The sequence below is a fragment of the Podarcis gaigeae genome (assembly GCF_964106915.1).
Source record: "Podarcis gaigeae genome assembly, chromosome: 1".
NCBI classification, from domain to species: domain Eukaryota; kingdom Metazoa; phylum Chordata; class Lepidosauria; order Squamata; family Lacertidae; genus Podarcis; species Podarcis gaigeae.
Genome location: NC_139678.1, coordinates 14,724,855 through 14,746,299, shown reverse-complemented (window position 1 = coordinate 14,746,299; position 21,445 = coordinate 14,724,855). Strand labels below are relative to the sequence as shown.

The window sequence follows — 21,445 nt, the reverse complement described above, 5'->3', positions numbered from 1 at the left end:
CAGACTGGAATCTCTCTTCCAGCACTGACTTTATGAATGGAAAACAGATATGTGATTGCCAGGCTGCAGCTCTTTCCCTAAGCGTTGTGCTCATTGAAACAAGGGGCACTTTCTGGTAAACTTTTCAGAAGCAATGTCCTGGGAACAACCAAGCTATGCTTATCACACACAAAGCAAACTATCTCCTAATGAAGAAATACATTACATGCCTTATAAATATGATACTTTGGGAGCAGGTCTGGTAGTTTCATAGATGATGTAAATGGCTTATTTCAGATTCTATTATTAAATAATTATTTATCAGATATGGTTATTTTACCCCTTTATCCAGTTACAGAGATTTTTTTTATTCTTCAGGTCTTAAATACTATTACTTTGATGTCTAGTGTAGATAGTCATATGAAAAAGCAGACTGTTTCTGCATTAGTCTTTGATGTGTGTGCCTAGGAAAAATGTGATTTGTCAGTTTTCTAAAACACAATCAATTGATGCTTCCTGAAAGCACTTAGAGGACCTGCTTCATTGATTTTGTAAGTGGTCTCAATACTGCAAAATTAGTCCTGCATCAACAAATACATAGCAAATACTTACAGCAGCAGTCCAGAGAGCTCCCCTTAGGTTGATGTTCATTGCTGCTTCTGGTATTTCTATTTTAATACCTACTCCTTACTATATACTGCTTTAAAATCCCCCTATGTTTCTGTTGCGGCTTATCATGCGGTTTGGGGTCTGAGTTGCTCAAGGGGGAAATCAAAAGCTTTGTTGTCTATTGCAGCGCTAGGCAAACAGTTCTCTGGGTTGTGACTCAGGGCTCCAGCTTGGGGAGAGATTGTGGCAGAGAACATGTTTTGCAGATTCAGCCTTTAGCTGTTCCAGTAAAAGGATATTTGGTAGTAAAAGGATATTTGGTAGACACTTGACCTGAGTGTCTATAAGGCACCAGTGTGTAATGTTCGTGTGCCTGGCAGGGAAAAATAGATTAAAAATATGTATTGACCCTGCCTCCCCATGGTGTTTAAGGTCATTATTTGAAATGGTAAATAAAACTGAAGTCCAGTAACAAATATTGTCTATATTTGTGACTGATGTTAATCTCTAAATCAGTTCTTGTCTCTTCCAGTTAAATTATTCGAGGTAATTGAAACCGAAAAAACACTCTACTTAATCATGGAGTATGCAAGTGGAGGTAAGTACAAAACTATTTCAAACCAAATAGGATTTTAAAAAATGAAGTGATAAACTATATATAATGTCTATGTTTGGAAAAAATAATAATAACATTTCAAAACCACCACTTATACTCTCCACATAATAAATGTAAGAGCATGTAAATATTTGCAGACTTCAGTAAGAGCTTACTGCCCTTGTTGTTATCTTGAAGCAGTTAAGTTAGTCATATGGTCAGACTCCAAAAATTCCAGTTAGTTGCCTTGTACCTTCAGTGGACACTTGTACTATTGTTTTGCTTTTTTCAGTCTAAGTGTGTGTGTGTGTGTGTTCATGTTTTATAAGCTAGAAGGCCCTCAGAGTGGTGTACAAAATAAAGCAACACAAAGTGTTCCACATTGAAGACAGATACATCAGTTTTCTTTTAACATAAGGTATACATTTTCCAAAAATATAATATACAGATGCAAAACTACATGGACCATAGTGCTAACTTTACCAACTGCAGACATGTTGATATCAATATATATTTTTTCAGCATTTCTTTCACTGTTGCATAATTAAACAATATGAAAGGGAAAACAAATCCAGATCCCTTTATATTCCCTGGATGCATGTATCAGTGTAAAGTAGAGACTAGCACTTTAAAACAACCAGGTAAAAAATACAAAGGTTTTAAGGGAACAGAAAATGCAGAGCACTGCTGCACAACACGTGATCTCCCGAGCCAAACACAGCCCTCTAGCCATATGTTGTGACCTTCCAAGTGCTTAACAATTGTACTATTTTTGCCACAGCAAAATGGGAGGTGGGCTATGGCTGATGGGCTGTATTTAGCTCAATGGGTTGTGAGTTAAAGAAACGTGACATAGAGTTTCTCTCTTTCCCCTCCCCCCAAAAGAGAGGAAAAAACAAGTAAAGCTTCTGTGCAGCATTTCACTGTTGATTCAAAGCAGGGCTTTTGGCATCTAGGGAAACCTGGAACTGTTAGCCTTTCCCAGGCCAGATTCATGCCATCTCTATAATTTTTAAAGGCATTTTTTACTTACCTTTGGCACTGGAGAGGAATTATGTAGTGAATAGGTGTGCAAACTGCTGCCCCCTCAGTTTGATGGAACTGCCGGTAAACTAAATAGTGAGATCTTATTGCATGAAGCGATCCAAAGACCTTTAAAAAACCATTGGAGAAACTGCACTTGGTCCAAAATGTGCTGCTAGAATACTGACGAGATCAGACCGTATACCTCCAATCTTTTACCAGCTACATTGGTGCTTGTTTCTGGGCTCAACTTTAAGTGTTGTTGCAGACCTTTAAAATATTTAATGACCTGGGAACAAATTATCCCAAGGTTGGCCTCTATAGGAACCTGCGTACGTCATGAGGTCAGCTTTAGAGGAGGAAGGATCGACAAGAGAGAGAAAGAGCGTGTTATTCGTTATAGTGCCAAAAGTGAGGAATATTATTGCTGTCTGGGGGAAATCCATCAGGCCCCTTCTTTTCTTGTGTCTAGATGGGTTTTGAAAACCTATTTTAAAAGTGCTTTATGCTCTGCTTAAGTTTTGTTTTAGTCATGCTGAAATTACAGTTTTTAAAATTAGATTGTTTTTACATTTGCTATGTTGGTTGTTTTACATTTTGTTCTGAATTATTTGTGAACAAACAGTTATTTGATACATGATGCAAAAACTGAGTGTAAATGATAAAATCATGTGATGATATAAGCAGAGTATAAAAGGTACAATTATTTTTTATCATATCAAATTAATAATAATCATCATATGCTGCCTGCTCTCGATCAGGTTACACTCCCTCTGAAGGAGTGGATTCGCAGCTTGGGGGTGCTTCAGGATCCTATGCAGTCGCTTACGGGTCCGGTAGCCTCAGTGGTGCAGAGTGCTTTCCATCAGCTTCCGCTGGTGGCCCAGTTGCACCCCTACCTGGAAAGGGGTAGCCTAATCTCTGTTGTCTCTGCTCTGGTAACCTCTAGGTTAGATTACTGCAATGCAGTATACATAGGGCTGCCTCTGAAGACAGTTCAGAAACTTCAGATGGTGCAGAATTTGGTGACCAGGTTGCTCACAGGGGCAAGGTGGTTTGAGCATGTTGTTGTTTAGTCGTTCAGTCGTGTCCCACTCTTTGTGACCCCATGGACCAGAGCACGCCAGGCACTCCTGTCTTCCACTGCCTCCCGCAGCTTGGTCAAACTCATGTTGGTAGCTTCGAGAACACTGTCCAACCATCCCGTCCTGTGTCGTTCCCTTCTCCTTGTGCCCTCCATCTTTCCCAACATCAGGGTCTTTTCCAGGGAGTCTTCTCTTCTCACGAGGTGGCCAAAATATTGGAGCCTCAGCTTCAGGATCTGTCCTTCCAGTGAGCACTCAGGGTTGATTTCCTTCAGAATGGAGAGGTTTGTTCTTCTTGCAGTCCATGGGACTCTCAAGAGTCTCCTCCAGCACCATAATTCAAAAGCATCAATTCTTCGGCAATCAGCCTTCTTTCTGGTCCAGCTCTCACTTCCATACACCACCCCTGGGAAAACCATAGCTTTAACTATATGGACCTTTGTTGGCAAGGTGATGTCTCTGCTTTTTAAGATGCTGTCTAGGTTTGTCATTGCTTTTCTCCCAAGAAGCAGGCATCTTTTAATTTCATGACTGCTGTCACCATCTGCAGTGATCATGGAGCCCAAGAAAGTAAAATCTCTCACTGCCTCTTATTTCTTCCCCTTTTATTTGCCAGGAGGTGATGGGACCAGTGGCCATGATCTATGTGTTTTTTTATGTTGAGCTTCAGACCATATTTTGCGCTCTCCTCTTTCACCCTCATTAAAAGGTTCTTTAATTCCTCCTCACTTTCTGCCATCAAGATTGTCATCTGTATATCTGAGGTTGTTGATATTTCTTCCGGCAATCTTATTCCCGCTTGGGATTCATCCAGCCCAGCTTTTCTCATGATGAATTCTGCATATAAGTTAAATAAGCAGGGATGAGGTGATCAGGCACTCCCATTTCTTTAAGAACTTACCATAGTTTGCTGTGGTCAACACAGTCAAAGACTTTTGCATAGACAATGAAGCAGAAGTAGATGTTTTTCTGGAACTCTCTAGCTTTCTCCATAATCCAGCGCATGCTTGCAATTTGGTCTCTGATTCCTCTGCCCCTTCGACATCCAGCTTGCACTTCTGGGAGTTCTCGGTCCACATACTGCTTAAGCCTGCCTTGTAGAATTTTAAGCATAACCTTGCTAGCATGTGAAATGAGTGCAATTGTGCGGTAGTTGGAGCATTCTTTGGCACTGCCCTTCTTTGGGATTGGGATGTAGACTGATCTTCTCCAATCCTCTGGCCACTGCTGAGTTTTCCAAACTTGCTGGCATATTGAGTGTAGCACCTTAACAGCATCATCTTTTAAAATTTTAAATAGTTCAGCTGGAATATCATCACTTCCACTGGCCTTGTTATTAGCAGTGCTTTCTAAGGCCCATTTGACTTCACTCTCCAGGATGTCTGGCTCAAGGTCAGCAACCACACTACCTGGGGTGTATGAGACATCCATATCTTTCTGGTATAATTCCTCTGTGTATTCTTGCCACCTCTTCGTGATGTCTTTTGCTTCTGTTAGGTGCTTACCACTTTTGTCCTTTATTATGGTATAATAAAGGTTTGAGCATATCACACCAATACTGGCCTGGCTGCCAATTAGTTTCTGGGCTCAACTCATAGTGCTGGTTTTGACCTATAAAGCCTTAAATGGTTCAGGACCACAATACCTCAATGTCCGCCTCTCCCCAAATGAACTGACCCAGGTCTTGTGATCATCATTGGAGGGTCCCTCTTTGTGTGCCTACCCCATGAGAGATTGGAGGGTGGCAAAATGAGAACGGGCCTTTTTTGCAGTGGCTACATATTTGTGGGATACTCTCCTGGTGCCTTCTCTCTCTCTCTCTCTCTCTCTCTCTCTCTCTCTCTCTCACACACACACAGAGATATAGATATATAGATATACCAGGTGAAACATGCCTATTCAACTAGGCTTTGGGCTGATTAACATTCTGTATCCTTTTAAATGTGTGTGGGAGTCAGAGTTATTAGTTTGTTTTTGTTTTATTATGTATTCTTGTGTTCTCATTTTGGATTTTTGTTTGTGAACTGCTTGTGATTTTCGGATAAATGGTGGCATACAATTATTTATTTAGTAAGTAAACAGTAGAGCATAGAATCTGTGTAAGGGCTCATATTCACAAATGGTCTTATAAGTTGTTTGTATGCCAAAGTACGTGGGACGCAGGTGGCGCTGTGGGTTAAAGCCTCAGCGCCTAGGACTTGCCGATCGAAAGGTCGGCGGTTCGAATCCCTGTGGCGGGGTGCGCTCCCGCTGCTCGGTCCCAGCGCCTGCCAACCTAGCAGTTCGAAAGCACCTCCGGGTGCAAGTAGATAAATAGGGACCGCTTACCAGCGGGAAGGTAAACGGCGTTTCCGTGTGCGGCTCTGGCTCGTCAGAGCAGCAATGTCACGCTGGCCACGTGCCCCGGAAGTGTCTCCGGACAGCGCTGGCCCCTGGCCTCTTAAGTGAGATGGGCGCACAACCCCAGAGTCTGTCAAGACTGGCCCGTACGGGCAGGGGTACCTTTACCTTTACCTTTACCTATGCCAAAGTACACCAAATTCCCATTTCTACCACCACCCCAGTTTACACTGTTTTGATCATACCCATTTAAATCACATGAAGAGATTGATATGCTGACACAGAGTTATATATTCCATGAGCATTATAGGTGTGTGGATGGAAGCAGTGTAGTGTTATATCTAATTCCCATGCCACATCACTATTGCAAAAGAGCTAAAATCATTCTGTAGAGATGCTGAAAGACAAGCCTGCAGGGTGAGTTGTCAGGGGCTACATCTAATATCACTGTCTGAGAATTTCCTGCCTTGGTTGTCTGATTCGGAATGAATCACTGACTGTAGTCTTTTAGCATGTATTTTTAATTGGTTCCTCTGACTGGTTTCATTAATTAAAAGCCTTAGAAATAGAATGTGTGATGGTTGTGTGTCACTGATAAAAGCTTTTGAAAAATTCTTTCTGAAAGTAATACTATTTATCATATGTTTGTTCCTACAAATCATCAAGCAGTAAGGAAGCCCTCCCTGTCAAACAAGATTTTAATAAGATAATATTTTTCTTCCCTGTAAAAACACATGCTACTCTGTTGACTACTTGATTAAAATTTCAAAACTTGGCAGCTAAGGTAATCTTATAATTTGCATATATCATGTGTTCATGCACACATCAAATTCTTTTTTCCAAATTCTTGTATGTTTTGTTTCCTCTCATAAACTGCTGCTGCTATTAAGGTTCTGTTGTTCACAGTTGGGTAATATTGTCATTAGGGCCAGCCTAAAAGTCACAGAAATATGGCAGGCTTTTGAATTCTCCATAATGTGAAAATCCAATTGTCATAGTCAGAAATAAATTAGTTATTACTTAAATGCTCAAAAGATTTCACCATTCATACATCTCAATTACAGGGGAGGTGTTTGACTATCTAGTTGCACATGGAAGAATGAAGGAAAAAGAAGCAAGAGCTAAATTTAGACAGGTATGTATGGACTATTCTGTACTAGACTTTTAAATGTTTTAAGTTAATTGGCATTTTCCCCAGTCAGTGATTGCTCTCCCTCCTGGAGGGAGTGTTGATGTTGGGAAATACTAGCAAAATTGGCCCAATCAGCAAATACTTTCACATTCATGCTGAAGCCACATTGGATTATCTATCACTACAGGGAAGTCGCTCCTACATTTTTCAGTGTGTGTATGAAAATGAAGCCCTTGACTATTTTATTGTGACACACACACACTTCCTGGGAAGTAAGTTGCATTGAAATCAATAAGGATAAACTCCAAGTAAAGGTGTTAAGATAGAGGTGCTAAGCTTTAGTCTCAGTCTTGGTTTTGAGGGCAAGCACAAACCATAGTTTGCTGGCTAGTATGTAACAACAGACTATGGTTTGCACAAAAGGAAGGAATTCAATCAGACTGTGTAAGGGTAGGTACATAAAAACGAGGGTAATTCACATAGTGCCAAGCCATGGTTTGGTGTTATGTCTGAAGCCATTGTTTTTTATAACAAGTTTGCTGTGGAATAAAGGGTCATGAATTGGAAACTGCTCAAAGAAAGCAAGTATTGGCTGCAGAACAGCTTGTCCTTGACTTGAGTGCCTCCTGTTTCAAACTGCAAGTCTGCTGTTCCTCTTTTCACCCGCCCCCTGCTCCTATTCTCTGTTGTGATTCTCACTGTTCATCTTGCAAACTAATCTGCTGTGAAAGCGCAGAGGGAAAGTAGCTTAACTTTTGATCTATTACTCAGACAGTTGGAAGCAGAAGAGATACCTGTTACAATTAGAAATAAACCTTTTCTTAAAGTGATTTGAGATTCTTGTGAGATTGGCTGTCAGGATGTTAACTTGCCTGTCTGTGTCATTATGTGTGTTCTGAACCCTGATGTTGAGAACAGGCTTCTGATTTAGTGAAATTTCTTGGTGAAATTTACCTTTCATTCTGTTTGTGTCTTATAATATCTTCAAGTTGCATAGCGGAGTTTTGGCATATGCATGGAAATGGGCAATAATTGAGTGCTGCTGGTAAGCAATAGGGCATGCCATGTTTTGAGTCAACAGTAAGAGCTGGAAAAATCTTTGGGATTTTCATAAGCATCACTTATAAGATGTCTATAACTTGTCGCATACTGTCTGACTGACTGTTAATCTTGTTTACCATACAGAGAAACCATAACAATCTGCTTGAAGGGTAACAGTAGCCTAAGTAAGTAATAGGCTTGCCTTCAATTGTCACTTTGACTCTTATCCTAAATGCACTTTTTTGAATAATTCTTATTGATTTCAGTAAGAGTTACCCACAATTAAGTGTGCTTAGGCTTGGAGCTTTTGGTAATTTTGTTACTCATAATGGGCATTATATTGACTTTATAATTGCTTCCCAATTTTAGCAACTCCTACTAAAACCTATTATTGCAATACTGTTTGTCTGATATATGTCACTTTATATAACTGAGCCTGTTTTCTATCCAGATAGTATCTGCAGTGCAGTATTGCCACCAAAAGCATATTGTTCACAGAGATCTCAAGGTAAGAAGAGAAACACAAGATTTTGTATTTGAACATGATTAAATATTTTTATACTCTGTTCTGTTCTCAGATTAATACGAAATTTTCCTTGTTCTTTACTGGAAAAGTAAAGGATGAATTTCTGTGATGAATTTTGACTACTAGTTGGCATGTGAAGAGTAAAATACCTACCATGTTTGTTACTGCAGGCTAGTATATTAGGAAGGCTGAGGGTAATAGTTTGAGAAGTAGAAATGATTTATGGTAGTAAATAGACTCTGCTGTAAGTACAGATTTTGCTAGCTCAATTCTCACTTTCAGGTTTGCATGGGTCATGGTGAAAGAGAGAATTATTATTATTATTATTTATTAAATTTGTACACTGCCCTTCTTCTGAAGATCACAGGGCAGTTCACGACATAAAAATGCAAAATGAGAACACAAAATAAATAACAACAACAACAACAACAAATCAATAACCCTCCTACCAGAAACACATTTAAAATGACATAGAATGACTCAGGACTGCAAGGACCGCCTCTCTACCCAGACCCTGAGATCATCCTCTGAGTCCCTTCTTTGTGTGCCTCCTCCATGAGAGGTCGGAAGAGTGGCAGCACGATAACAGGCCTTTTCTGCAGTAGCTCCCTGCTTGTGGAATGCTCTCCCCAGGGTGGCTTGCCTGGCACCTTCATTACGTATCTTTAGGTGTCAGGCCAGAACATTCCTCTTCTCCCTGGCCTTTGGCTGATTGACGTCTAATGCCCTTTAAAATGTGTTGTGGAAGGGGGGATTATTTGGTTGTCTTTTTAATTTTAATTTTGTATTTTACATTTTAAAATACATTTTATGTTGTGAACCGCCCTGAGATGAACCCCCATTTCATGGGAGTATGTTAGTTGCTTACTTCCCTTGGTTCACAGCTCCACCTTCTTTGGGGCTTGCACCTGTTCTTGGTGTATCACAAAATCAGTTTATTTGTATATTTGAACCAGTTTGAACCCACTTTTCATTAAAATCAATCCCAAGAACAGGTTGCAAGGAAAACTCATAAAACACACCCAATGATACAAATTTAAAAACTAATCAAAATTATCACAGATTGATCAAAATGAGGGAGGACAGGCGCCACTTCCAACCAATTTGACCAAATTCCCGATTGAATAGAATTGTTAAAAGGCAGCCCAAATCCACCAGAACCTGCACTGATCAAATATGTGTGCGTAGCCTCTCGTGGCTCCCCTTCCCTTTCTCAAAGGCTGCTTTTCAAAAGCTACCTTGGCTGTTTCACTTAATCTCTTACTGCCGAATGCCTCCATCACTTCTGTCTGTCCTACACGTTTAGTTTCCTCCCCACTGCCAAACACTTTGCCATCATGAACAGTAAACCCAATTTCCACAACTGGAGCATGTTGAACTGTCTATAACAATTTTGTATAACTCACTGTCAATTTTCTACTTTAAAAAAGAAAAAGAGCTCTGCTTACTATATTACAATAAACTGGGTTCCTTACTAAAGAGAAGGATCTGTTATAAACAAAACAATTTTTTTTAGCCTCTTCTGAAAAGCTAGCTGTAGTTAATGTAAGTGAGCAAATCAGCAAACTCTTTAAGACACATGCTAATATGTCCGACTATATGAATTGGATCTTGAAGGACTTCGACTAGAAGAAGCTGTTCGTTTCCAGGGAGGGAAATCTCACGTCTTACTCTGTTCTTCTCCTCCAGGCTGAAAATCTGTTGCTTGATGCAGACATGAACATTAAAATAGCCGATTTTGGTTTTAGCAATGAGTTTACAGTTGGAAATAAACTGGACACATTTTGTGGCAGTCCTCCATATGCTGCTCCAGAACTCTTCCAAGGCAAGAAGTATGATGGACCTGAAGTAGATGTTTGGAGCTTAGGCGTCATTCTTTACACTCTTGTGAGCGGTTCTCTGCCTTTTGATGGGCAGAATCTAAAGGTACGCACTTTATGCTTAAAGGGTGGGAGGAGGATGGGGAGTTCCTGTACTGTCATTTTTTTATGGCAATACTTAATAGCACACCTGTAATTTCCTATTTGGTGCGTGTTTTGATTAAAGGAACTGAGAGAAAGAGTGCTGAGAGGGAAATACAGGATTCCATTCTACATGTCAACGGACTGTGAAAACCTACTGAAACGTTTCCTGGTGCTAAACCCAACTAAAAGAGGCACTCTTGAGGTAGTATTATCTTCCTCACCATTATAATATCGTTTCTCCCCTCCTGCTTCATTGAAAGGAATTTGCACATTTTGAATTTTAAAATTCCTTGTGCATCCAGGTAATTTTGGCCTTGTTGTTGTTGTTTTAAATAAATTCTACGCCACTTTATACAGTAATTTCTAAGCAGTGTACAATTAGGGGTTTGCGAGGGACATAATAGGGATAGCTATGCCTTTTACAGATGACTTGTTTACTCTTGGTCCTCTCTAATGGTTTCGCCCGGATGAAAGAACGGTACATTTTGGAATTGCAGGGAAATGGTGCCATTACCTTGTGGAATACTTCATTCCAAGTGCATTAAGCCGCATCTGCGGTGGTCATACAGTGATTTGCTCAAACCCACACACGAAAGCTACCTCGACATTGCCATTGGTCTAAATGGAAGTGTTCGTAGCATCATCCCATTGTATTGTACTGAAGAAGCACGTCATGCTACTCTTCAGTTGGAGAGAAGTCAGGATATTGTAATGACTCATAATCTCTCCTCTTGGGGCAGCTTGAGGCTGCTGTCATTGTTATGGAGGTGCGGTGCTCCACCTAGAGGGCGTTCTTCACGTTAAGCAGAACTTTGGAAGTCCCACTAGCTCTCTTTCATTAGACCTACCTAACGTTGGCAGATCATGAAACGTACGTCAGTGTCAGTACACACTTTATGAACTAACGTTTTGGCTACCAACCACATTCTGGGATTTCTGATGCTGCCTTTTATTACCAAAATTATATATAAAGGTAAAGGGACCCCTGACCATTAGGTCCAGTCGTGACCGACTCTGGGGTTGCGACGCTCATCTCGCTTTATTGGCCGAGGGAGCTGGCGTACAGCTTCCGGGTCATGTGGCCAGCATGACTAAGCCGCTTCTGGTGAACCAGAGCAGCGCACGGAAATGCCGTTTACCTTCCCGCTGGAGCGGTACCGATTTATCTACTTGCACTTTGACGTGCTTTCGAACTGCTAGGTTGGCAGGAGCAGGGACTGAGCAACGGGAGCTCACCCCGTCACGGGGATTCGAACCGCCGACCTTCTGATCGGCAAGTCCTAGGCTCTGTGGTTTAACCCACAGCTCCACCCATGTCCCCGTGTTTGGTTTCTAGAGCCTCAAATTAAGCAGGAAAGTGGTCTCAGTTGACCAGGTAATGGCCGAAAGCTAGTATTTGCACCAGGCCTGACCAATTCACAGGCTTCATACTCCTGACCAATGGCAAAGGCCAGCCTTGATGAAGCTGTTCCGTTTTGTTCCCGATGAGGGAGCCAAAGAATGAGAGCACATAATCCACTTTAGCTCATCTGGCTAGGCCCCTGTTTGAAACCGGGAGTTCAAAGGGAGAGCCTATATATAGGAGTGCCCAGATAAGGTCCCAAGTTTAATAATCCCCGGCATCTCCAGTTTAAATCTAAAAGAGTGGGGGGAGATCAGGTAGCAGGAAATTTGAAATACAGTGGTACCTCAGGTTAAGTACTTAATTTGTTCCAGAGGTCCGTTCTTAACCTGAAACTGTTCTTAACCTGAAGCACCACTTTAGCTAATGGGGCCTCCTGCTGCTGCCATGCCGCCAGAGCTCGATTTCTGTTCTTATCCTGAAGCAAAGTTCTTAACCTGAAGCACTATTTCTGGGTTAGCAGAGCGTGTAACCTGAAGCGTATGTAACCTGAAGTATATGTAACCTGAGGTACCACTGTACCTCTGCCCAAGTCCTTGGAAAACCACTGCCAGACAACTGGGCCATAAAGAACAAATAGTCTGGCCATGTGTAAGGTTATCTGCCTAACTCTACACAAGGAAACTGCAGCCCAAACAACAAAGATTTTGTGACATTTCCTCATATGTTAACAAACAGTTTCTCCTCTATTCCAAAAAAGTAAAAACAAACCTCACCAGGTAAAAATGCCAGCACACTGCCACGCAGCGCACGGAAATGCCGTTTACCTTCCCGCTGGAGCGGTACCGATTTATCTACTTGCACTTTGACGTGCTTTCGTACTGCTAGGTTGGCAGGAGCTGTGACCGAGGAACGGGAGCGCACCCCATCGTGGGGATTTGAACCGCCAACCTTCTGATTGGCAAGCCCTAAGCTCTGTGGTTTAATCCACATACATATATTTATATTTGAGAAAATAAATTTCATTACCGGTAATTAAAAGTATTTATATGCCACCTTTGGGGGCCTAGTCCACCCATGGTGACTCACCTACAAAGCATCATATCAAGTGGTTGAATAAAAGCCATATCCTTTAAAGCCAGGTTATTAAGATGAAGAACAGTTTAGTACGGGCTGTTGACTGAATAATAGTTAATAGTAAGTTAGTAATATTCTGTATTAGGTATAGAAATGCTTTAAGCATGTTACTCCTTTTAGTGTGTGTGTTTCCTCATCTACGGCTTCTTTTGTTAAACATTTTTACATTTTAATTTTTTTGAGCACTCTTCTTAGTCCTGGTCCCGGTGGGGCACTCCCCTCCATCCTCAGATGTCCCTTAGCGTTGCTTTTGCCCAGGCTGACAGCAAGTAGGACGGCTTACACAGCACTTATTATTCGCTTAGTTTTCCTTTAAAAAAAAAAATCATGTTTTTGCATACTGCTCTAATCAGAAAACAAATCAGTTTTCAAATGAATTTTTAAAAAAGGGAAAAAAGAAATGTGAAATGTTGGCCAGTATTAAACTAAATTCTTGCAAGAGCACTTCTGTGGCCTCTCCTGCCACCGTACACATGCTTCCTGTGTTGTTCCCAATCTTCTCTGGGGGGTTGGAGCAACCTTCAGAACAGATTTAGGCATGTGCAGAGGGAGCAGAGAACCTTCCGTTGCACAAGGTGAAATCTTTGCATTGATCACTGTAGCGCTACATTTGAGTACAAACCCAATAAAAACAAAATGCAGTATATGAAACATCAAAGTCTGTAACACGGGATTCCACTCAGTATCCACATGAATTCCACATCTGCTAGCACACCTGTTCCTCAGCCAACCTGCACATCCACATCCACTTACACTGTCAGCCAGGCACAGCACACAGACTTCACGGGTACCAGTCCTAACAATCTCTCAAGTACATATACAAGAAACCACACTAGGCCACTGACAGCCCAACACTGTGAGGCTAAAACCAAACTTAATCCAGGACTCCACCAGCCCCAATAAAACCTCACACTTTTCACCCAAACACTCATCCACAATCAAGCTCTCTCCAGCCACCAGCTCCTACCTGTAAAGTAGTCAGATTTAACCTCTCTACCAGCTGTTCAACACAGTTATCCTGAACAGCATCGAGCATCACCATACTCAATGAACACAACCATGAAGTGGGGTTGTCGTCCCCATAGTGTCTCAATATGAGAGAATTTATATTATAGGGGTTTTAACAAGCAAACCCCACACCCTTTGGTAGAGGCAGAGTAAATAAGAGGTGGAAAAGGCAGGTTTCTTTCTCATACAAGGTAGTTTATTTGCCTTCACTTAAGCAGCTCAAAAATCTTAAGCTTTGGCCTTGACTACAGATCTTTGTTACTGGTAATGCTCATTCAAAACCTATCTTTGCAGCAAATTATGAAGGACAGATGGATCAATGCAGGGCACGAGGATGATGAACTTAAGCCTTTTGTTGAACCAGAGCTAGACATCTCGGACCAGAAGAGAATAGGTAAGCAGAGGATGAAGATCACCAGCATACATACTTAATCATGACAAACGGTGTGGATTGTGGCTCAGCACCTTATTGCTTGCTTAAATGCTCAGATTTAGATCTTGGCTAACGACGTCTCCCATTGCAAGGTGTTAAATTTGTTCCATTATTAAGTAGTAATTTTGTATGACTGCTCAAGCTAGTAAAACATTGTATATTTAAGAAAACTTTCAATTTATTCTAGACATTATGGTTGGAATGGGATATTCTCAAGAAGAAATACAAGAATCTCTTAGTAAAATGAAATACGATGAAATCACTGCTACATACTTGCTACTGGGGAGAAAATCATCAGAGGTGAGTAAAATGCTCAAACCATGGCTGAGAACTGGCTTGTACTCATGATAACCAATGCTCTATCATGTTGGGAATGAGTTAATAGCAAGCATTGAGCCCCACCTCCCTCTTCATTCATCACAGATGCAAGGAGGAAGTTAGAAGTAGAAGCTTCTAATCTCCTTGCAGCTGCACTGGAGGATGAGAGGAGCAAGTATCTGAGGCTTATTGTGGCCCACTCCCATCATGGTAAACCATGGTTTATTATGATGTCCACATTTGGCCCACAGACCTAGATATAAGGAAGAAACCTGGTTTGGCTCTTCAAGCATCTTGATATACATGAGGTAACTTATTATTGACTCTTGCAGTCATCTTACCTCTCTTGTCAAGTGGCCAGGTGCTTAATATTTTCCCATTCTTCTATTTAAAGAATTAATAATACTAATTTGACCCAGGACCACTCTTAATGCTTCCATTCTATTTTAAGACTGACCTAGAACCTAGTTGAACAAGAACTTCTCGCCTCTAGGTTTGGCAAGGTTAGGGCAACTCTTAGACTTGCACTGTGAGTGTGGGTCCTCCGAATTTATGGAACTCCCATCAAGCATGTTGCTGGCAAACTGAAGATAATTGCAGTGTCTGTGGAAGGAAATGTTCAGACTTCCAATAATACGTACAGTCTTGGGCCTGGAGTGACTGGGTCCAGATTCAACTTAGATTAGAGGCAGTGAATATATTTAAAATATTTCTGCTCCATGTTTTAGCATAACTCCAGTGAGGTGCTTTACAGGCTTTCTCAAATTGTATTTACTTCAACTTACTGCTCTTGCATTCTTAGGTTTGAAGAGAGTTGTTGCCACAGGGTAACCACTATAGTAATATTTTAGTTAACGTGACTTGTAGACTTGTGTAAGTGAAGGCAATAAATGACACATGCTCCTTATTGGCGTTCATGCTGTTATGGCCAGTTGAAAGTTACACATCATTTAAGTGAGTAGTGTGCATGACTTGCAATATTTTGTTTAGTGGTGACTGGGCTGCAAGACAAAGCACTCTGACAGATGGTTCTTTAGAAGCATCCTTTTATTGATTAAGTTTCAGCCAGTTAGAGAAAAATGCAGTACATCACACTTGATCTTAGCCAAAAGGCTTTCAGGCTAAAGCACTGCCACATACTTTGCCTTGTTCTTCAGTACAGCGAAAACATGGTGCACAAGTTCTGAAAACCAACCCTATTTTTTAAACCTTCTTATTTTGTTTCTCTTGGTGAGTTAGCAAACTCTGAAGAATGTCAGGTTGACTAGGTATATAGAGAGCTGCTTTCTTCTGAATGAGACCAGTGGTCAACGTGCCCCATTGTATCAACCCCTAAGTGCAGCATCTCTCCAAGGCGACAAGGAAAGGAATTTCCTATCCATGCTCTTGAAATTCTTTAATGGGAGGTGCTAGGAGGTTAGCCTGAGACACCTGCTTCATGGGCAGGGAATGGTCAGTTGCCTCCTGTTACAAGAAGTTCTGAAAGAATCTGTTTGCTCATGCTCCCTTTATAAATCCCTTTGTTATGTTTGGGGCCACAGAACTAATAATTCAAACTTTCCCCCTGTCTGCTTCTGTTCAGTTGGATGCCAGCGACTCAAGTTCCAGCAGCAACCTTTCGCTTGCAAAAGTCAGGCCAAGTAGTGATCTCAACAACAGTACTGGACAATCTCCCCATCACAAAGTGCAGAGAAGTATATCTTCCAGCCAGAAGCAGCGACGGTACAGTGACCATGGTGAGCGGCCTTCTCATTATTTGGAAACTCTTGCTGCAGAAAGACGATTGCAAGCTACCTTTTGAGAGAGTCTCTCTAAAACAGCCTTTCCCAAGCTTGGATGACCCATGATTGGGGAAGGCTTCTCGAAAAGCTAAAGAAAAGATTGTGTTGAGGATGAAAAGTTCGGCATATGCTGAACCATGGGAAGTTTTAATTTGGTATTCAGAGACCAATTCTATGCCCCAACTTATTGCAGATAATTCTATGCCCCAATCTTATTTCAGATCTTGGTAATGCTTTGAGATAAGCAGTTTCAAACATTCTCGCCGTGTAAATTCTAAAGTGAGACAAAGGGTAGCCAGTTAGATATTTGGTGTGGTCCTGTTCTACTGTGATAAGTATTTTGGCCAGTGCATGTTAGTTATGCCACCACCACTTGATCAAATACTCATGGTAAATTGAAAGGACAGTTGTTACAGAGAGTGATGGTTCTTTCAGAAGTTAAGTTATCAGTCCTCTCCCAATTGCCCATGTCATCTCTAGTTTCACTTCAGAGAGCTTTCCTTCCAGTAATGGCTATCAATGAAAACATCTACATTGTATTTACAGAGATATTTCATAGAACTGTGAAGAGATGCTAGACATATATTTCAAATATCTAGGAGCTATCTTCAGATACTTCAGCAACTTCATATGTGGGACTTATCCAGATGTATTTGTATGGGATTTGACCCACCCAGAAATACTTAAACCCTTTCTCCCCTCACCATTCCGCAAATTGAAGAGCCCTAAAGACTGCCTAGCATCTCCAATTCTCACTAACCTTTTGAGTGTCCTGGTAAAAGGGAGACCCTATTACTTCTGATAGGTTTGGTTTCTGTTGGCGATACGGACCAAGAAACTTCTTTGGCAGGCAATAATTTCTTCCAGAAGAGACATGTTCATTGTTTTGTTCTGCCATGTGGATCAGTTTCATTGAGACCTTTAACTAGGTGGTTTCAGTATGGGTTTTTTGTTTTGTTTTCTGTGTGTTTTTTTTACATAGAAGGCTCCCTCACCTTGATAGCAGCCTATCATTAATAAGTTACTTTTAGCCAGCTGCAGGAGGTTGAGGTTTTTCTGGAATGCTTCGCTTTATATTGTACATTGGTGGCAAAGATGACACCCAAAATTTGTGGTAATCTACAAACTACAAACCTACTTAGGGGATATTTTGTAAATCTTCCAAACAAAAAATCAGAATGTGGAGTGTCACAAATAAACTTGTTAAATTACTCCTAAGTTTGTAGTGTTAAAATATTCATTTTAGACTTTTCATTTCCCCCACATTGCTCAGTGCTTTCTGGCAAAAAAAATTATTTCACACAACTACAGGTTTGGTTGGCTTAATGGGTTGCTTTTCCTTATCAGTTTAATCACGTGTGCTTGCTTTGCCAGTACACCCCCTGGCATTCATAGTTGTTCTAGAGAAGACTTAATTAAGTATCTTGTGAAACTTCTAAGAAAAAGCACAAAAGCCCCTTCTTTCTATCCTACTGTGTTTGTGTGTGTTTGTCTTTGTTTTCTTTTTGACACTATTAGGTCAGCCTGTATTTAAAAGAACTTGGGGGACTGGGTGTTCAACAGTATTTCTTTGAATTTCCTCTCTCCTGAGCGGCTGTCATCTCTTCAACAAAGTCTACTAGTTATGCAGAGCAGCAACACACAGGCATTTGCCTTGTATGACCTAGTAAAAGCAACCTTCTGCTGAGCTGAATGCACTGCAAAGTTTTAACTGCAACCTGAAAAGGGGCAGCTTTTTCTCATGGAGTCTGGCTTGAAGTAGGCAAGCAAAAGTTTAAAGTTTCCGCTTTTTATGTTAGTGCAAAGGTAAAAGCTAGCAACGTGGACGCGGGTGGCGCTGTGGTCTAAACCACTGAGCCTAGGGCTTGCCGATCGGAAGGTCGGCAGTTCAAATCCCCATGACAGGATGAGCTCCTATTGCTCGGTCCCAGCTCCTGCCAACCTAGCAGTTCCCAGGGGGAAGGTAAACAGCATTTCCGTGCGCTGCTCTGGTTTCACCAGAAGCGGCTTAGTCATGCTGGCCACATGACCCGAAAAAACTGTCTGCGGACAAACTTCGGCTCCCTCGGCCAGTAAAGAGAGATGAGTTCCGCAACCCCAGAGTTGTTCATGACTGGACTTAAGTCCCTTACCCTTTTTAAAGGCTAGCAAAGAGAACCAGAACTAAAACAGCCATCAAATATACTAAAACATCATACACAGAGACTCAAAATCAAATATTAAAAAGCCTGGGAGAACAAAAAAAAAATCTTGACTTGAACATGAACTTCTCTAGGAAGAGCATTACATACCTACAGGGATTTCTCTCTTGTAGACACCCTCTGAACTTCAGGTGGAGGGGACCACATGATGAAGAGCCTCCATAGATCACCTTTGGGTATGGATAGGTACATCCAAGAGGAGATGTTCCATTTGATATAAGCCATATAGAACTTTATACTCAATACCAGCATCTTGAATTGGACATGGGAGCTAACTTGACGCCAGTGCAGGCCAGAACAGACCAATGAGTTGTGTTCATAACTGCTTTCCATTTAAAACTTGCTGCCTTACTTTGCACCAGATGAAATTTCTGGACTTCCGGCCCTGTGTTCAGCTCACTACAGCAATCCGAACGCCAATCATGGATCATTGCAGCTAGGTTATCCAGCTCCAGATAAGTTGGTAAAAGACACTCTGAGCCGTCAAGGCCACTTGAGCCTCTAATGAAAAATGATGGATTCAAGGGCACCTAAAGCTACATGTCAGATCACTCAGAGGGACTATGACCTTTACTATAGCTTGAATCTCATGCATCTGGACTGCAGAACCACCTACTAATAGTGTCTCCAGCCATATTCAGGCATTCTTCTGAAAACATGAGAATTCCTCCTCGCAGGAGGGTTTCTATGTGTAATCAGTCAAACATACTTTGAAACCCTCTTCAGACTTTGCACTGCTTGTGCAAAGGCCTGAAGAGCAGCCCACATTCTCTTTACTCTTTATACTGTCAACATTGTATAAAACCGTATCTGTTAAACGCTTTTGATAATCACCACTGAGCTTCTTCATTGTTCTTTTTCATGGGTGGATCAAGGACACATACTATTACTACTTTGCCTTAAGATATCTTGGAATCAAAATGTCTAATCCATTCTATGTGTGGTTTTTTTTCAGCTGGTCCATCTGTTCCTCCAGTAGTGGCGTATCCAAAAAGAAGTCAAACTAGCACTACAGACAGTGACCTCAAAGAAGAAGGTATCCAGTCTCGAAAATCCAGCAGCAGCACTGCTGGAGGAAGAGGAGTTGCTCCTGCTAGCCCTATGCTTGGGAATGCCAGCAATCCAAATAAGGCTGATATTCCTGAGCGTAAGAGAAGCTCTGCTGCACCCAATGTAAGTCATGGGATTAAAAAAAACACAAAAAACCACAAAGTGCTTGTTTGCATGGACATCTTTCTCTTAGTTATCTCTTAGGCTTAATGTATCATAAGTAGTTTATGGCATAGCTAATTTACAAAGTGTCCAACCATCAACTGTTCATTGAGCATTTTGGAAGCGCTGCACAGTGGGCTTTGTAAAGCACCTTTTGGCCTAGCCCCACCCTTACCTGCCTTGCACCTGATATCAGGTGTGGGACGAGTGGATGCACCTTGCCTGAAATGGCCTTGTGCGTGAAATGGAGAGGTCTGGCAGCCGAGATATTTAGCCCTCAGAATTTTATCTTGGGAGAGACTGGAATCAAGCTTCTAGCTTGCACACTCCCTTCCTTCCGACCTCACCGTGGAGGGAAGTGAGCAATGTAATGGGAGGTCTCTCATTCCGATAGTTGTGGTCCCCCATTTCTCCCTGCAGCGGCGAGAGTTTGTGAACCATTCTGATTCCTGGTCTTTGTATGTCCCTCGGAAAGGTCCAGGAGGGAAAGCACAGTATGTTCCCCCAGAAGCTCCTGAGGACAGCCTTACATGTGGGATGAGTCTTCCCTCTTACTGGATTGGATAGGCAGGGTCACATGCTCAAAGATCCTTGCTTGGGGGAGGAGCCATCCTCCGACCTCCAGTTTAGCCATGCCTTCTCCAGTTTAGCCATGCCTGATTGTTAGGAAAGGACAGTCCTGGATACTCAGCGCACACACATGTTCCTTTGTTTTCTTTTTCTGTGTTTTTTACCTTATTTTCCTTGCTTGGATTTATCGTTGAGATCTCAGCAGAAGCATCTGGAAAATAACACCCAGAGAAGCACAGTATGTTTCTCTGAGTCTTTTCTGACTCAACCAGTCCAGTCCAGGCAACGCTATAAAGATATATGACAGCAAAAGTATTTTTCTTCCCTTTGAATCTGGCATAGTTTTCCGGGTTGTAAATTCTGCAAGATGTCTGGGATCTTGATAAATTTAGTCAGGGGAAGTTGTTTAACAAGCCTTTGCTTGTGCCATATTGCAGGCTGTGGAAGACCCTACCCTTCCTGAATTCCGCACCCACTCCCCTGGTCTAAAACAAATAAATTCCTTTCTGCCACCATGTGCCGCATACCAGTTTTTACTTGTGTCCACTACTTGTGTCCACATACTTGTGTCCACTACTATAGTTAATGGTGTATATCCGTTATATTTTCCTTTTCTGTTGTAGTACTAAATCTTCAAAGAACATGCACAGGATAATTGAGCATGCCCCATCTGTTTTTCTTTACACTTTTAATTACCGTATTTTTTGCACCATAACACTCACTTTTTTCCTCCTAGAAAGTAGGGGAAAATGTCTGTGCGTGTTATGGAGGGAATGCCTACAGGTGGCATGCCTACGGATTTTCCTCCTCTAAAAACTACGTGCGTGTTATGGTCGGGTGCGTGTTATAGAGCGAAAAATACGGTAGCCGGCTTTTTATCAAGGTGTTTTGCTTAGCCCTAGGACTTAGACAGAGACAACAGCTTTTGCTAGATTTCCCTCGCCAGTGAACGCTAAACTCAGTGACCTCCTTTCTTCTTGCAGTATTCCTTGAAACGTAGAGTGGGGGAGGGGGATGGTAATGGAATTGCCTGTTGTGTTACTGGTCCTTATTGGGATTTACCCCATTCTTGATCCACTGTACTATTCAGGAGGTAGAGAGATCAACCCTTTCAAGCTCTCCCTGTTGCCTCTAAAGCCTTTCTCCTGA

General features: G+C 41.7%; 1 protein-coding gene across 8 annotated transcripts in view; it reads left to right on the top strand.

The window, feature by feature from the left end:
* The window catches only part of MARK3 (microtubule affinity regulating kinase 3), a 68,491-nt gene that overhangs the window by 29,551 nt on the left and 17,495 nt on the right, over positions 1–21,445 (top strand). For all 8 annotated transcript variants that reach the window (XM_083733663.1, XM_083733661.1, XM_083733657.1 and 5 more), the window contains 9 exons: positions 1,121–1,186; positions 6,696–6,766; positions 8,256–8,312; positions 10,020–10,256; positions 10,377–10,496; positions 14,076–14,175; positions 14,402–14,514; positions 16,115–16,268; positions 19,470–19,687. In XM_083733663.1, coding sequence (XP_083589789.1) covers positions 1,121–1,186; positions 6,696–6,766; positions 8,256–8,312; positions 10,020–10,256; positions 10,377–10,496; positions 14,076–14,175; positions 14,402–14,514; positions 16,115–16,268; positions 19,470–19,687 — 1,136 coding nt within the window. The remainder of the gene's footprint in view (positions 1–1,120; positions 1,187–6,695; positions 6,767–8,255; positions 8,313–10,019; positions 10,257–10,376; positions 10,497–14,075; positions 14,176–14,401; positions 14,515–16,114; positions 16,269–19,469; positions 19,688–21,445) is intronic.